The sequence below is a fragment of the Hyla sarda genome, chromosome 3, assembly GCF_029499605.1.
Source record: "Hyla sarda isolate aHylSar1 chromosome 3, aHylSar1.hap1, whole genome shotgun sequence".
In the NCBI taxonomy this organism is placed as follows: Eukaryota; Metazoa; Chordata; class Amphibia; order Anura; family Hylidae; genus Hyla; species Hyla sarda.
Genome location: NC_079191.1, coordinates 102,192,921 through 102,209,693, shown reverse-complemented (window position 1 = coordinate 102,209,693; position 16,773 = coordinate 102,192,921). Strand labels below are relative to the sequence as shown.

Here is a 16,773-nt window from a genome sequence, read left to right as displayed (position 1 = left end):
TTGATTTGTTTTAACAACATTTAGTGATCTATTTACAGCAAACCCCATTGACTTAGACACAGTGATTATCTCCAGACCATATTCTCTATATGGGGCATGTTTGCATGCCCTGTGTCCTGTGCAGAGGTCATTATATAGGGGAAGGGGTTATATGCTATTGTCTTATATATACATGGGTGTCACCTTTCACTGTAATGCTGTACAGATCACTTTCCCAGCAGCCTCCTCCTTCAAAGATAGAGCAAGAAGTCTCCGCTTAGTTTTAGGCTTAGTGGTGAGAATGAAAATTGCTAGGTTTCAGGATTGTTGGATCGTAAATGTTGGCACTCCTGAAATTTTTCAAGAAAATGAAGTATTTCTCACAGAAAAGTTTTGTAGTAATAGACGTTTATTCCCTTTGTGTGTATTGGAACTAAACCAGAAAAGGATTGCTTTGCCCGAAAGTGCAAAAACTGAAAAACGCTTGGTCCTTAAGGGGTTAAAGGTTTTCTGCTTTTATGTTTTTGTCTAGCTTAGGTTTTTGTGGATGTAAATCAGGTTTAAAATGTTGAAAATATTATATATTAATTTGATGCCAGAGATTGCATTTAATACCAGCACTGTAACCTAAATGTCCCAAAATTATTTAATATGACATCTGTGTGTGTGTGTGTATATGTGTCTATATATATTTACATTGCCATGTATATCAGGTCCAGCTCTGGCAATGGAGCGTTGTAAACACATCATTCATCACTATGCTGTGTATAACAGTGTTATAAATTCTTAATCATTATTTTTAGAATTGTGGCAAAAACATTTTAGATTTGCAATTCTGAAATCACAGAAAAAAAATTATAAAGCGACAGAAAAAAAAAAAAAATTCCTGCCTGTCTGATAGATTTTCAAATCTGTAGCAAACTCTTTTTTTGGCGATTTGTTGGGAAATTTCACCACGGTTTTCACCTCGGATTTTGCCACTTTCAGTACAGCAGAGGTGAAATTTACATGCAGCACATGCATATTTTTCAAGGGTCCATAGCAGAATAATTTTTATTGCTTGTGGACTTAATGTTATAGTAAGGTGTTATAACACCCACTTAGCGTTTAATTAGAAGGATTCATTTTGTTATGCTTGTCAGCATGTATGTGAGCATATGTATATTTTTTATTTAGGTTGATGGAAACACTGGCACTTTAAGCATGAGTGTCCACTTCAGACTGCTGAAAAAACTGGTTGAAGAGCCAACATTCAGTGAAATACTTATACCACTACAATCAGTATTGATTCCCACACTGCCATCTACAGCTGGAAAGCGCGACCTTGCCGATCATGACCCCTTTCCTGGACACTGGGCATATATTGCTTGCTTTGATGATGTTGTAAGTACAATTTTTTTTTAACTGATATGCCTTAAAGGCAAAATTTATTGGTGACCTATCCTAAAGATAGGTCTTCAAAATCGGATAAGTGGATGTCCGAAATCTAGCCGTTCTGCCTACCATCTGTTTTCCAGAGCCGTGTTGACCACATACACAGTGAAACAGAGCAGGAACCAGACAGCTCCATACATTGTGTAGTGGCTAAACTGGGTTACTGCAGCCCAATTCCTATTGAAGTTAATGAGAGCTGAGCTGCAGGAAACCTAAGAATGTCCATTACACCATATACAGAGCTGTCTGCTTCCTGCTCTGTTTCTTTGTGTATTCTGGAGCCACAGCCTTGTTAAACCAATTGACGGGTGTGCTGGATGGCGGACTCCCACCGATCTGATATTGATGGCCTGTCCTGAGGATAGGTCATCAAATAAATGTTGCCAGAAAAAAAAAAAGGTTTTTTTCTCCCATGATGCAGAGAAAACTCTGTATATGTGCCTAAACAGAACATAATCTTTCTAATATACGTGGTTGTCACACCTGTCCACAGGTTGTTTGTGGTATTGCTGTTGAGCCCATTTCATTGTGAAGAATGGAAGCTGCAGCACCAGAGACATCTCTTGGACAGGAATGGCACAGTTTCTGAAAGCCATGTTTTTCTAACAACCAATTTAATCTATTGTTCTTATATACCATAAACTATTAGTGTTGGCAGCACTATCAGTAAATGGCACCCATATTGCCTAGTCCAGGACTTTTAAGAGCTACTGCTAGACAAAGATGATTCTGTCCTGAACAATTTTACAAGGCAATGATCAACACAGTTTGAATCCTTAATAAAGTTTGAATAATATTTTTGATCTTTACATGAGAGATATGTGTCTATACCTCTGATCAGGATGTACCCAGATGGGGACTTTTCATTTTAATAACTTATATGTTTTGTTTTGCCTTAAAATTTTGTGTCTCATGTGAGAATTTATATACAAAGATTGTTTCTTTTTCTTACATTTTTACTTCAGTTTGTTCTTTTGTAAAACCAAATTAAAAGATACCGTACATATAAAAGTGACATTTATAAAAATGTTATTTTCTTTTGAAGGGTTAATCTGATGGAAAACACCTTTTTTTTATTTATTTTTTATTTTTTATAAACTGGTGCCAGAAAGTTAAGCAGATTTGTAAATTACTTATTGTACTTATTGTAATTACTTAATCCTTCCATTACTTATCAGCTGCTGTATGCTCCACAGGAAGTTATTTTCTGTCTGACCACAGTGCTCTCTGCTGACACCACAAGAATAGGAGCATAGACAGAGGTGTCAGCAGAGAGCACTGTGGTCAGGCAAAAAAAGAAATTCAAAAGAAAAGAACTTCCTCTGTAGTACACAGAAGCTGATAAGTTCAATAAAAGAAGTTTACAAATCCGTTTAACTTTCTGGCACCAGTTGATTTAAAAAATATTGTTTTCCATCGGAATACCCCTTTAAAGTTTCCTATCTCTTAACCATGACTGCACTCCTGCACTTTTTATGCTTTGCAGATAGAGATTCTGCCATCTCTCCAAAAACCTAAAAAGATTTCCTTGAAGGGAACTGATGGAAAATCATACATTATGATGTGTAAACCTAAAGATGATCTCCGGAAAGACTGCAGACTGATGGAGTTTAATTCTCTTATCAACAAGGTAGTAACTTTGTATTACTTATAAAGTTCTAGGTGGAGATTTATTAAAACTTATGCAGAGGATATGTTGACCATTTTCTATAGCAATCAATCAGATGGCTTCTTATATATTTTTTAAAAGTGATCTGATTGGTTGCTCTTTGAATCTGGTCAGCTTTTCCTGTGCACAGGTTTTAATGAATCTCCCCCTTAGTTTCTAGAAACTGAGGAGTTTTTCCTCAATTGGATATAACTTCGAAACAAACACACTTAACATTTTGTATCTTGATCAGTGTTTGCGAAAGGACGCAGAGTCCCGAAGAAGAGAGCTCCACATTCGGACCTATGCTGTCATCCCTCTGAATGATGAGTGTGGAATAATAGAATGGGTAAATAACACAGCGGGGCTTAGAAACATTCTGATAAAACTATACAAAGAGAGAGGTGAGTTCACCAACAGCTTTCTTTGACTTTTAACTTTTTCTTTATACACTGCTCAAAAAAATAAAGGGAACACTAACATAACACATCCTAGATCTGAATGAATGTACTAATCGTATGAAATACTTTCATCTTTACATAGTAAAATGTGCTAACAAAAAAAACACACAAAAATGATCAATGGAAATCAAATTTTTTCGACCCCTGGAGGTCTGGATATGGAGTCACATTTAAAATCAAAGTGGAAAACCACATTACAGGCTGATCCAACTTTGATGTAATGTCCTTAAAACAAGTCAAAATGAGGCTCAGTAGTGTGTGTGGCCTCCACGTGCCCGTATGACCTCCCTACAATGCCTGGGCATGCTCCTGATGAGGTGGTGGATGGTCTCCTGAGGGATGTCCTCCCAGACCTGGACAGTCTGTGGTGCAACGTGGCATTGGTGGATGGATCGAGACATGATGTCCCAGATGTGCTCAATCGGATTCAGGTCTGGGGAACGGGTGGGCCAGTCCATAGCATCAATGCCTTCCTCTTGTAGGTACTGCTGACACACTCCAGCCACATGAGGTCTAGCATTGTCTTGCATTAGGAGGAACCCAGGGCCAACCGCACCAGCATATGGTCTCACAAGGGGTCTGAGGATCTCATCTTGGTACATAATGACAGTCAGGCTACCTCTGGCAAGCACATGGAGGGCTGTGCGGCCCCCCAAAGAAATGCCACCCCACACCATTACTGACCCACCGCCAAACCGGTCATGCTGGAGGATGTTGCAGGCAGCAGCTTGTTCACAGCGTCTCCAGACACTGTCACGTCTGTCACATGTGCTCAGTGTGAACCTGCTTTCAGCTTTGAAGAGCACAGGGTGCCAGTGGCGAATTTGCCAATCTTGGTGTTCTCTGGCAAAGGCCAAATGCCCTGCACGGTGTTGGGCTGTAAGCACAACCCCCACCTGTGGAGTCTGTTTCTGACCGTTTGAGTGGACACATGCATATTTGTGGCCTGCTGGAGGTCATTTGGCAGTGCGCCTCTGGCTCCCCCTTTCACAAACGGCGGAGGTAGTGGTCCTGCTGCTGGGTTGTTGCCCTCCTACGTCTCCTGATGTACTGGCCTGTCTCCTGGTAGCACCTTAATTCTCTAAACACTACGCTGAAAGACACAGCAAACCTTCTTGCCAAAGCTCGCATTAATGTGCCATCCTGGATGAGCTGCACTACCTGAGCCACTTGTGTGGGTTGTAGACTCATGCTACCACTAGAGCCAATAATTTCCACCTGTTGTCTGTTCCATTTGCACAACAACATGTGAAATTGATTGTCAATCATTGTTGCTTCCTGACTGGACAGTGTAATTTCACAGAAGTGTGATTGACTTGGAGTTACATTGTGTTGCTTAAGTGTCCCCTTTAATTTTTTGAGCAGTGTACTTGTTTTTTGCATCCTTTACTCATAACTAATTTGCTTTGTATAGTAATAGGATTTTCTGGATTATAGGAATTATTACTGCCCTAGGGACTTTACCAGTGCCACTTTTTTTTACTGTTTAAGTGTTGGCCTCTATTACTGGCCTTCACTACATGCAAAATATACATGTATATGCACACAGTTTATGTCATGTGACCATGGTGGACAGTTGCTGCTTTATGATATGATGATGTCACATCTCAGTATATATATGTGAGGCAGGATATGAAACAGTATTGCTAAGTTCGGTGTGATACAAAGTCTTTAAATGGTTACTCTCATTTCAAATAACTCCAATAGATAAGCTTAATATTTGCAAATCACTTCATTTACCAAAAAGATCTCTACTCTCTTCCCTGCAAACGTATGCTGTTAGGGGAATTATGTCTCTATCAGCAGAGAATCCGAGACAAAACACAGGAAGTGGGGGCAGGTCTGTCCCGTGATTGACCAGAGAAGTAAGGAAGGGAAGTCCATATACGTGTACTGCTGGAAAACAGCACAGCTTTGGTCCCACCTCCCTAAATGTAGAGAATAAAAAGTAGCTGTGCACCCAAAAATTATTTTGTCACCATTCTGAAGGGTTGGTTAATCTAACAAAACCAAGCAGGTTTTTAAAATTGATTTGATTTCACCAGGACATAACAATTCTGGATGTTTTCCCACAACTCTGCATAATTCTGTTTTTATTATTCCTTTTTAATATACAACTGTGTGTTACCAGTTCCCTTGTCAATAAGGTGACAATGCACAGCCTGTCAGCATTGATTGAAGTGGTAATTCCCAGTTGGTCATTATTATTGTTAATATTCATAAATTTACTGAAGTAACAACTCAGTAACAGTACAACACAGTTGTGAGGAAAGGTGGTCCATTATAATACAAGGTTTTTGCTAATATAGACATACTAGAGAAGCTTACAAGGTCCTCTTTGAAACCTAGAATGCACCACCATGAATAAAATAAGAAAGAAAATCTATAGCCCTGCATTTCCTGGGGGCACAATTTGCCTTAAAGGCATACTCCGCTGCTCAGCGTTAGGAACAAACTGTTCCGAACGCTGGAGCTGGCGCCGGGAGCTTGTGACGCCATAGCCCCACCCCCTCATAACGTCACCCCATGCCCGCTCAATAGACTTGCATTGAGGGGCGGGGCGAGGTGTCATGATGGGGCGGGCCCATGACATCACAAGCTCCCGGCGCCAGCTCCAGCGTTCGGAACAGTTTGTTCCAAATGCTGAGATGCTTGGGCATACAGCCACTGTGGTGAGCAGCTGAGAAGTGGCAGCCTAATGCAAACAAAAAAATTATTGGTGTTACTCATATCCATCAGTCAGGCCCAAAATGTAAGGGATAAAATATATGCACATTGACTTAAAAATAAATGGTTTATGACATATTTCATTTTGTTTTCCTTTACTAAACCTAAAGATTTTCTATGATAACAAGAAAGCCATGATTCTTCCTCCAATTTGTTTCCAGAAATATACATGGGAGGGAAGGAACTACGCCAATGCATGCTGCCCAAGTCTGCTCCATTGGAGGAAAAGGTGAAGATATATAAAGAGACTCTCTTGCCCCGTCACCCACCAGTTTTCCGTGAATGGTTTTTACGAACATTTCCAGATCCTACATCTTGGTAAGTAGGTTAAATAAATGAAACTGTTATTTATTCACAACAGGAACATCTGTACTTGAATAGATACAGTGAAACTTTCTCCTGTTTGAGAAGACCACCCCTGGTCTAGAACAGATGTTCTTCGACAGTTTCTTATTCTCTTATATACAATGTATATTAGTCTCTTCTTTGAGCGGACTTCCCCCTTTAGAAGACCCTTTTTATTACTGCAGCTATTGTTGGTCTTCTACGTAAGGTTTCAGTGTTGTTGCTAATAACATACCTTTTCTTTTTAAGGTATAACAGCAGGTCAGCATATTGTCGTTCTACAGCTGTGATGTCCATGGTTGGCTACATCTTGGGGCTTGGAGACCGTCACGGTGAGAATATTCTTTTCGATTCCCTGACAGGGGAGTGCGTCCATGTGGATTTCAACTGTCTGTTTAACAAGGTACAAAAGTATAAATAGAAAATTCTGTGGCTCACAGTATTTTTCCAGTATTCATAACCAGTGTGTGCAGAAAAAATAAAAATAGATATGAAATGTTTTCTCATCTTTACTTTGAATTGTCTGTAGATATCATATACTTTACTGTATTTTGCAGAACTTAAAAATGTAGTCTATTGTGCTACCATTTTCATTGCATAAAAAATGCTTTAAGTAACATTTACACAAAAATTTGCAACTTTATGCCATTATGTGCTTCTTGTCACTTTATAAAATTGAAAAGAAAAGTGTTTATTAGCCGGGGGAGACACTACACCCCACCCAGAGTAACCATAACTCATGCCAGAATTCAGCATAAGTTATGTCAGAAATCTTTGTCTGCATATACAGGGAATCTAACACATCATAAATGTGGGGGAAATCATACCTTGTTCTAACTTGCATTTATACTTCAAATGAAATAATTAGACATTTTCAAATATTTTCTACAAAGATAAAAATGTTTCACTTGTCATGTTAACTATTTCATTTAGGGTGAAACATTTGACGTTCCAGAAATTGTCCCTTTCCGCCTGACACACAACATGGTTAATGGAATGGGACCTATGGGCACAGAAGGCCTTTTCCGACGTGCATGTGAGGTCACTATGAGGTTGATGAGAGACCAGAGAGAACCACTGATGAGGTAAGAAATCAGCGTTCTAGTCAAGTGCTTTATTTATTTTACAATAAATTTCTCTTAACACTGATACTGACACTGGGCTCAGCTACACTAGTCATACTTCCTTTCCATTGTGAAGAATAAGACATAAAAGTATTTGATGTTTTTATAACAAAAACACTGTGTTACTGTGTCACATTTTACAAATGAGGCTAAGTAACCGTGTAATTACGTAGCTTTACTTGTACTTTACTAACCTTGAATCACATTATATCTCCGGACATCTACCACTAAATTATTACACTGCAAGACATTTCCCATCAGCTCCCTGCTGGATTAATGTCTGTAAAGGGTATGCTGCTGCACATTGTGGCAGATGTAGTGTTGACCATAGAAATTTTACAGCAAAAACTATATCTATCTCAGGATAAACCCAGGATGACCCCTATGACTTAAATAAGGCTTAGTGGGATTTTGATATTTTTAAAGCCTAGAAGGGCAGGAGTTATGCAGTACAACAAAACTTATCCTGACTCTCCTGTAGAGATGCATGGAGGGGGCATGTCGGGGATCCCAGTGGTAAGACAGGGGATACATTTTGTTAAACTGGACTACTCCTTTAAGGAACTCCACCAAAGGCTCACAACAAAAATGTGAATTAAGCTTTATTTTATTTAGTCCATAAAAGTATGTTGGCATACTGAAGTGGTAAACACAGGGGTCAGCACTACACAGATTCCAACACATTCATGCAGAATTGGAAGGGGTCAAAGAGGTATTCCACCTCCCAGCCTTCAGACCATTTTGTCCAAATGCTGGGTGCGGACTTCGGGGTCGTCACGCCCCCTCGGGACGTCCCGGCCGCCCCTTCAATGCAAGTCTATGGGAGGGGGTGTCACGCCCCCTACCATAGACTTGAATTGAGGGGGTGGGGCGGGACATCACAAGTGGTGACCCCCGAAGCCCACATCCAGCATTCCGAACTAAATGTTCCAAACGCTGGGGAGTGGAGTACCCCTTTAACTACCCTCTTACTTGTAAAGCAGTACTTCTGGGATGAGTCTGTACTGAAGGCTTGCCCCCATGTAATAGTGTAAACAGATTGCAAAGTCAGTAACAGGAAAACAAATGGGCAGCACTCACCGCTCTTGGTGCAGGTACAAAGTGCTTCTTTATTTAATGTGCAAAAACTAAACTTCAGTTCAGGTTACAGCTGTTCTGTGCTAATTCTAATGACCTTCATAAGCAATGGAGAATCCAAAGCTGCTTTTAGCTTGATAGATTCTCTGTGTGGTTAAAACCATACTTTGTCACATCAGAAATCCCCCTTCCCCCTAACTCAATAATCAATAAAACGTTTAACCCGTTAATGGGGAACTCTGGTACTTGTCTGACCGCGGGGGACCAACCGATGGGACCCCCGTAATCTCCTGGCCTTCACCCCGTTGTTATGCAAGTTTGTGTTCAGAACACCACCTATTTTCATGCACAGATCGGTGGGGGTCGACACGCTGCCTCCATGCACTGTCTATCAGAGAGCCGGAGATATCTGGTACAGCCGGAACCTGCTGCCTATGAAGCAAGCGCAGCCTGTCCAGGACACCAAGACATAGATTTTTGTCCGATATTGTTAAGGGGTTAAAAGACTTGCTTGCATTTCCCTACTTTAAGCGCTTAGCACACAGAGAGTTTACAGCACCATTTTTGAGCTGTAATTTTATTTAATTTTTTTGTCATATTTTTTTATGTTATTTTTTGTCAGCCATTTTTTGCTGCTTTACTATTGAGTGTGGAAAAAAAGCTGTTTTTGAGGACATTTTGTAAACCATAAAACTGCATTTTATGGTTCAAAAAATATCTAGAGTTGGGGGAACGCAAGTAAGTAGAAAAATACAGACTATTGTCCATTAAGGTATTTACTTGTTACTGTAGTGTAAAAGATTTTTCAAATTTTTCTTTAACCAAGCAAGCTTGGATCTAATGCTCAAACAGTTTTCTTCTTGTACAGCTATAACTTTTTATTTTTTCGTCAACGTAGCAACATGAGGGCTTGTTTTCTGCAAGAGAAGTTGTTCTTTATAGTGACACTTAGTTAACCCCTTCACGACCCAGCCCATTTTCACCTTCATGACCTGGGCATTTTTTGAAAATCTGACCACTGTCACTTTAAACATTAATAACTTTGGAATGCTTTTACTTATCATTCTGATTCCGAGATTGTTTTTTCGTGACATATTCTACTTTATGTTATCGGTAAAATTTCACTGATATTTGTATCCTTTCTTGGTAAAAAATCTAAAAATTTCATGAAAATTTTGAAAATTTTGCATTTTTCTAACTTTGAAAGTCTCTGCTTGAAAGGAAAATGGATATTCCAAATAAATTACATATTGATTCATATATACAATATGTCTACTTTGTGTTTGCATTAAAAAATTGACAAGTTTTTACTTTTGGAAGACACCAGAGGGCTTCAAAGTTCCGCAGCAATTTTCCAATTTTTCTCAAGATTTTCAAAATCGTAATTTTTCAGGGCCCAGTTCAGGTTGGAAGTGGATTTTAAGGATATTCATATTAGAAATACCCCATAAATGACCCCATTATAAAAACTGCACCCCCCAAAGTATTCAAAATGACATTCAGTAAGTGTTTTAACCCTTTAGGTGTTTCACAGGAATAGCAGCAAAGTGAAGGAGAAAATTCTAAATCTTCATTTTTTACACTCGCATTTTCTTGTAGACCCAATTTTTGAATTTTTACAAGGGGTAAAAGGAGAGAAATCACCCTAAAATTGGTAACCCAATTTCTCTTGAGTAAGGAAATACCTCATATGCATATGTAAAATGTTCGGTGGGCGCAGTAGAGGGCTCAGAAGGGAAGGAGCGACAATGGGATTTTGGAGAGTGAGTTTTTCTGAAAGGGTTTTTGGGGGGCATGTCCCATTTAGGAAGCCCCTATGGTGCCAGGACAGTGGACCCCCCCACATGTGACCCCATTTTGGAAACTACACCCCTCATGGAATTTAATAAGGGGTGCAGTGAGCATTTACACCCCACTGGCGTTTGACAGATATTTGAAACAGTGGACTGTGCAAATCAAAAATTTTATTTTTCATTTTCACAGACCACTGTTCCAAAAATCTGTCATACACCAGTGGGGTGTAAATGCTCACTGCACCCCTTATTACATTCCGTGATTGGTGTAGTTTCCAAAATGGGGTCACATGTGGATATTTATTGTTTTGCGTTTGTCAGAACTGCTGTAACAATCAGCCACCCCTGTGCAAATCGCCTCAAATGTACATGGCGCACTCTCCCTTCTGAGCCTTGTTGTGCGCCCCCAGAGCACTTTGCGTCCACATATGGGGTATCTCCGTACTCAGGAGAAATTGCGTTACAAATTTAGAGGGTCTTTTTTCCCTTTTACCTCTTGTGAAAATGAAAAGTATAGGGCAACACCAGCATGTCAGTGTAAAAAATTTATTTTTTTACACTAACATGCTGGTGTAGACCCCAACTTCACCTTTTCATAAGGGGTTAAAGAATAAAAAGCCCCCCAAAATTTGTAAGGCAATTTCTCCCGAGTACAGCGATACCCCATATGTGTCCCAAAACTGTTGCCCTGAAATACGACAGGGCTCCGAAGTGAGAGAGCGCCATGCGCATTTGAGGCCTGAATTAGGGATTAGTGGACATAGGGGTATTCTACGCCAGTGATTCCCAAACAGGGTGCCTCCAGCTGTTGCAAAACTCCCAGCATGCCTGGACAGTCAATGGCTGTCCGGCAATACTGGGAGTTATTATTTTGCAACAGCTGGAGGCTCCGTTTTGGAAACAGTAGCGTACCAGACGTTTTTCATTTTTTGGGGGGAGGGGGGCTGTGTAGGGGTATGTGTATATGTAGTGTTTTTTACTTTTTATTTTAGGTTAGTGTCAGTGTAGTGTAGTGTTTTTAGGGTACAGTCACATGGGCAGAGGTTCACAGCAAGTTTGCCGCTGGAAGTTTGAGCTGCAGCGCAAAATTTGCGCCATCTCAAACTTGCAGCACTCACTGTAAACCTCCGCCCATGTGAGTGTACCCTGTACATTCACATTGGGGGGAGGGGGCAAACATCCAGCTGTTGCAAACTCCGAGCATGCCCTTTGGCTGTCCGTGCATGCTGGGAGTTGTAGTTGGAGTTGCAGCTGGAGGAACACTGGTTTGGAAACACTAAGTTAAGTAATAAACTTTCAAGTGTTTTGCAACCAAACTTAGTGTTTCCAAACCAGTGTGCCTCCAGCTGTTGCAAAACTACAACTCCCAGCATGCATGGTCTGTCAGTGCATGCTGGGAGTTATAGTTTTGCAACAATTGCAACAGCTGGAGGCACTGAGGTAGGAAACGGACAATGTTTCCCAACTAGTGTGCCTCCAGTTGTTGCAAAACTACAACTCCCAGCATGCCCAGACTGCCCAGGCATGCTGGAAGTTGTAGTTCGGCAATATCTGAAGGATCAGATGTTGCCGAACTACAACTTCCAGCATGCTTGGGCAGTCTGGGCATGCTGGGAGTTGTAGTTTTGCAACATCTGGAGGTCCACAGTTTGGAGACCACTGTATAATGGTCTCCAATCTGTGCTCTTCCAGATGTTAGAGAACTACAACTCCCAGCATGCCTGGACAGACTGAGCATGCTGAGATTTGTAGTTTTGCAACATCTGGAAGAGCACAGATTGGAGACCATTATACAGTGGTCTCCAAACTGTGGACCTCCAGATGTTGCAAAACTACAACTCCCAGCATGCCCAGAAAGCCAAAGGCTGTCTGGGCATGCTGGCAGTTGCAGTTTTGAAACTCTCAGAGGCAGCAGTGAGATCGCTTTACGGCGATCTCACTGCTGCCAATGAAGATGCCGCACTGCTGCCGGAAACTCACCTCCGGGACGCAGCGCAGCCGGGACCGCACGGAGGACGCCGGGACCGCTCGGGACACCGCTCCGACGGGTAAGTGACGCCGGGGGACGGGTCAGGGACACTTAGTAGAGCGGTGTGTGTCCCGATCCCCGTGATCGGAACTCACACACCGCGCTGCTAAGTATTCTGATAGCGAAACGCTGCTATCAGCTAGCCAGATTTGACCAGCTGATAGCAGCGATCGCTGGGGGGGGTGGGGGACGAAACCCCCCGTGGTCGCACGGTAAGATGGCTGGCTATCAGTGATAGCCACCATCTTTCCGGGCGCTGCGGGATGCCGCGAGTAGCGGCAGTAATGTCCATGACGTACCTGTATGTCATGGGTCGGGAACACCTTGCCACCCATGACGTACAGGTATGTCATAGGTCGGGAAGGGGTTAATAAATCATATTTAAAAAATGTTATTAATTGTTTGGGGGGAGGGAGATAATGAAAAATTTAAATTTTGTCTTAACATTTATAGTTACTCAATCCTAAATATTTTTGCTTCTGTTTTAGTGTACTGAAGCCATTTCTGCATGATCCTTTGGTAGAATGGAGTAAACCGGTTCGTGGTGGTAGCAAAGATCAAGCCAATGAAACTGGAGAGATTGTCAATGAAAAGGTTGGTGCTATTTTTGTAGTATTACAAAAAGAAAGAATTAGCGCTCCATGGTGTAGCCACCCTATGAATATGGCAAGACGCAAAGTGTGAAGTTGCTTACCAAAGTTATTTGTGCCGACTATGCACAACAGTGGAATAAACATCACACATGTAGTTCTCCTGCTGCCAAGTCCGCTGCAAGTATAGTAAAACCCAATCTAATAAAATCCACCCAAATGAAATGCAGAATTTCAGTAGACGTTGGAGAGATGATGACAAACGGCGAATGGGAAACTTTTATTTATTTTACCCACAATGCAACATGTTTTGGGTGCTTGCTGACCACTTCCTCAGGCATCCTGAGGAAATGGTCAGCAAGCATCCCAATAAGCATTGCATTGTGGGTAAAATAAATGAAAGTTTCCCTCTAGCCATCTGTCATCATCTCTCCAACATCTACTGAAATTCTGCATTTTGTTTGGAAGGAGTTTATTGGATTGAGTTACTACTTTTATAGTATGGCATTATTACTTTGTTCTGAAGAGATTTGTTACACGGACACCAAGATTTCAGTGTTTATCTGATAAATGGAATGGGTTTACATAACAGACAAATACTAGGTTTACATACCACAAACAAATGCTACCACAAACAAATACTTTCTCCTTATACTTTGACTGTTTCTTGTATTCTTCTGTAGTGTTGCTAGTGTCCCCATCAGTACTGATAGCATGAGGCAGCACCAGCAGCCCAGTCAGTTTGCACAGGTAGTCTGTTTTATACTGTGTCCTATAAAAGAAATGATCATCTTTCTGTTTGTTCCTCAGGCTAAAACTCATGTGCTTGATATAGAGCAGCGTCTTCAGGGTGTGATTAAAACAAGGAATCGTGTGAAAGGCCTCCCTCTGTCCATAGAAGGACACGTCCACTACCTGATTCAGGAAGCCACCGATGAAAACCTTCTCAGCCAGATGTATCTTGGATGGGCACCTTACATGTAAAAGTTCACTGTTAGCAGTCCATATTTCTCGGTCACTTAATTGGAGGACACAGGATACTGATGGGTATATGCTCTTGCCACTAGGAGGCGCTGACACTTGGAAAGAAAGAAGTCTCCTCCCTGGCAGGATATGCCCACCCACCTGCCATGAGGAACTCCGTTTTAGCTAGTCTTAGTTGGAGGAAGACACAGGTCTGGAGTTTTCCAGACCTGGTTTTTCTTGTTTAATAATCTAGGGATGTTTAGTTAGTTTTTTTTTTCATTCCTTTTATTTTCCATTTTAAGGTGGGGGTTCAGGAGCATGGCGCTACCTGTTCCCCCTTCTGCCATGAAGGGGCACGAGACATAGAGTATGGACCGTTAACCCCTTCTCACCAACAACCTGCGCTAGGGTAGTACCTCGGGTCCCCTGCTCGCCCACTATGACAGCCTGGCATGATGCAGCATGGCGTTAACCTGGCCGTAGACTCCATCAGGTGAGTATGAGCGGACATCTTTCCAGTAGGTGAGTATTCCTTCCCTCATCTGTCTCTCAGCCGGGGTAGTTGGGGCTTAGCTCCGTCCTCCTCCCCCGCTTTGGCAGGACATTAATGTTCTCTTTCCCCTCTGCTTGCTCTGCAAGCCGTCGGCCTCTATCTTGCTCCGGGGAGTCGGGGCTTAGCTCCGCTCTCCTCACCCGCCTCAGCAGCCGGGACATTCCTTCCCTTTCCCCTCCCAGCCGGTGGGCATTTTGGCTGAGCGGGATTAGCACATAGCTCCGCCCCCTCACCTCTAACGCAGAGCAGGTCCGGGGTCTCTTCTCTGTTCCCAGGTACAGGTACCCAGTGGTCTGCATGGGCTCCGACACTGCCAAGTCACCTGCTTAATTTCTGCTATACCGCAGCTGCGGTTCATGTTGCTGTGAGGTGTTTGGGTGAGTGTCCTTATGTGGTTCAGGACTTCCTATTCCAGTACACCAGGCCGTCATCAGCACGGCTTCCTAATTTCCAGGTTCCCATAACCCATACTTGCTGCTCCTGCGGCTGAAGTCCGATAGCCGACTTTCGGTGTGCTGTCCTTGATCAGGAACTCTGTATGTTCATTGTCCCTTATTCCAGTAAGCCATACTGTGTCTGCATGGTTTCCTGCACCACGTGCATACTACATCAGTTACCTGTGCCTGCAGTTCTGGTGATTTCTACAGCATACTGTCTGTAGCACTGTTGTCTGTAGCACTGTTGTGGGAGCGTTTTTTGCAAGTTTGTCACACCTTCGCAGAAACAGCTGCAGTCATTGTTCTTCTTTAATAGGTGGCGTAATGTTGGTCTGCTCCCAGCATCATTCTGGCTCACCAGTAGGTACTCCGTCTGCTTTCACTACTGCCGGCCACCTGCTCTATGCCTGCTGCTTGTGTGGCGGTAGTCCTGGTTCCCCACTACCATCGTGCGGTATCTGTCTCTCTGTCCCCACATATGCTGTGGACATTCTGAATGTATGGCGCCCACCTTCCCTCTTTTCAGGGGGCGTACTTGGGCTTTCATGTGGTCTCATTTCCACACTTCTGCTGCAGCTGAGCACCTCTGTTCTGGGATTCCTTCTAGGGTCCTTCGGACATCTCTCCTTGTTTGCTTCTCCTACTGCTTTGTGACACAACTGAGTTTCTCAATGTAGGTGGGCGGGTATATCCTGCAAGGGAGGAGCTGACTTTTTTTTCCCTAGTGTCAGCGCCTCCTATTGGCAAGAGCGTATACCCATCAGTATCCTGTGTCCCCCAATGAAGGCTATGAGAAAGAGATTTTAAAGTGAGTACAAAAAAATCTCCTTTTTTCTAGGACCATAAGTTTTATAGATCCTGGACAGTTTTTCATAACAGTAGATATCAACAAAGTGAACTTTATCTGACATGTGAAGTATAGCATTCCTCTACCTGATATGACATGTTCTTTGAAATACATTGCACTGAAATTTCTCTAAGGAGAAGACTTGTTTTGTTTTATAGATAAAGTAGACAGAAAGCTGTTTATCCTGCTGTTATAAGCGGAGAGAAGAGGCATTGAACAGAAGCGTATTCTGTTATACGACCATTGAGCTGTGGATCGCTGCAGATTAGTAGAACTCTGCTAGCACCTAAACTAGCTAGAACTCTTGATCCATACTGCATACTTATCAGTCGTAATGATGGCCATAAGGTTATCAAGGTGGAAACAACCTAAAAAATGTAATTGTCCTGTTCTGTATTATGTTCATTTAAATTGTTATATATAATATTATGTAAATAACACAAACTATGGAATTAAAACAATTGTTACAAGAAAATTCCACTTTTGTAAAGTTGTTTAATATAATAAAACACTGAAAATATAAATATGTTTTTGCCTTTATTATTTTTTGTTTTTAGGTTTTATATTGTCAAGAAGTAAATCTAGTGGACTGCTGTTTGTCATATCATATATGATTTGGAGTAGAATTTCTGAGTAAAAGGCAGAATCAATTCTAAGCACTCCTGGGATGGATTATCCCACACACACAGAGATACAGGGAAAGCTGTTCACTTATTTGATGTGGGATAAGTGTCTGATCTCGGGTGGTCCGACCGCTGCGACC

At 41.9% G+C, this 16,773-nt stretch overlaps 1 protein-coding gene across 3 annotated transcripts in view; it reads left to right on the top strand.

Moving 5' to 3' along the window:
- Positions 1–16,520, top strand: part of ATR (ATR serine/threonine kinase) — a 167,041-nt gene extending 150,521 nt beyond the window's left edge. For 2 of the 3 annotated variants that reach the window (XM_056564794.1, XM_056564796.1), the window contains 9 exons: positions 1,156–1,362; positions 2,900–3,043; positions 3,315–3,465; positions 6,411–6,567; positions 6,844–6,997; positions 7,528–7,679; positions 13,106–13,211; positions 14,018–14,187; positions 16,002–16,520. In XM_056564794.1, coding sequence (XP_056420769.1) covers positions 1,156–1,362; positions 2,900–3,043; positions 3,315–3,465; positions 6,411–6,567; positions 6,844–6,997; positions 7,528–7,679; positions 13,106–13,211; positions 14,018–14,187; positions 16,002–16,071 — 1,311 coding nt within the window. In that variant the 3' untranslated portion in view covers positions 16,072–16,520. Of the gene's footprint in view, positions 1–1,155; positions 1,363–2,899; positions 3,044–3,314; positions 3,466–6,410; positions 6,568–6,843; positions 6,998–7,527; positions 7,680–13,105; positions 13,212–14,017; positions 15,920–16,001 lie in introns of those variants that run through there. The other variant, XM_056564795.1, reaches the window with a different exon arrangement.
- Positions 16,521–16,773: the final 253 nt, after the last annotated feature.